Source organism: Magnolia sinica, chromosome 9 (genome assembly GCF_029962835.1).
Source record: "Magnolia sinica isolate HGM2019 chromosome 9, MsV1, whole genome shotgun sequence".
In the NCBI taxonomy this organism is placed as follows: Eukaryota; Viridiplantae; Streptophyta; class Magnoliopsida; order Magnoliales; family Magnoliaceae; genus Magnolia; species Magnolia sinica.
Genome location: NC_080581.1, coordinates 12,219,588 through 12,220,581, shown reverse-complemented (window position 1 = coordinate 12,220,581; position 994 = coordinate 12,219,588). Strand labels below are relative to the sequence as shown.

General features: G+C 49.4%; 1 protein-coding gene across 1 annotated transcript; it reads right to left on the bottom strand.

Annotated features, from left to right (window-relative positions):
- Positions 1-466: 466 nt before the first annotated feature.
- LOC131256913 (probable steroid-binding protein 3) lies at positions 467-994 on the bottom strand. Its single transcript, XM_058258014.1, has one exon. It carries the CDS (start codon positions 939-941, stop codon positions 642-644), a length of 300 nt encoding a protein of 99 aa, XP_058113997.1. The 5' UTR covers positions 942-994; the 3' UTR covers positions 467-641.

The following is a 994-nucleotide window of genomic DNA, read 5'->3' as shown; positions in this document are numbered from 1 at the left end:
CCACGTTCTGTAGGTATCGCATCTGAACTGTCCATTGGATGTGTACACTCAGGTTACCTCCAGAGCCTAAAAAATCAGCTCAATTGATAATTGGCAGGCCACAGAACAGGGAACAAAGTGGGAGGAGATTCCCACCCTTGATTCTCATCAGGGCCCACCAGAGTTGCAGAACAGCCTGACCTTTTCTCCTGACTCTTCATCCAGGGCAGATGAAGGGTCTGGACAGCCTGTTACACAACATGGTGGCCACCCCCCACGCAAATCAAAGGTGGGCGTCCCCTCTCAACTTGTCCCCTATGTCGTGGCCCACCTGAGTTTCTGTTTGGGCTGATTTTTTTGGATCGTATGGGTAAAGCAACACGACGCATCTGATGGACGGGTCGGATGTCATGAATACATTACGTGGGCCCTACTTCTGCAGCTTAGTGACAACACTTCAACTGTAGCATACCCAAAAAAAAAGCCCTAAAAATCCACACATCCTTCATTTATTCCATCAAATTACCCCAAACACCCCCATCCACATACAAACACACCCACCCCATTTAACATCCACCCCTTCAAAAGCTCCTTATCTTATATAAATCCATACACATTCATATAAACTTTCAGATAATAAAAGAGAACGAGAGAGTGAGAAATCAAACGACACGTCCGATTACCGGATACTTAGCTTCGAATTTCTTCTCCCAGTCGTTGAGAACTCCCATCTCCTTCTCCGTCAAGCCGTCGAGCGATGCGCAAACATCTTCCTCGTTCTTGCTCATCTTCGCCAGCGCACGGCTCGCGTCCTTGCCAGAGAATATGCAGTAGGGCCCGCCCGGGCCGTAAAAGCTCTTGCCCGTTGAGACGTCGAAGACTCGGCCCTTCACGGCTACGTAGATGGGCTTGCTTGCATCTGAGCCGTCGAATTGCTTCAGCTGCTGCAGTGAAAATTCCATCTGTGTGGGGAGAGAGAGAGGGAGAGAGGGAGAGTGTCTCTGTGTAAAAGACG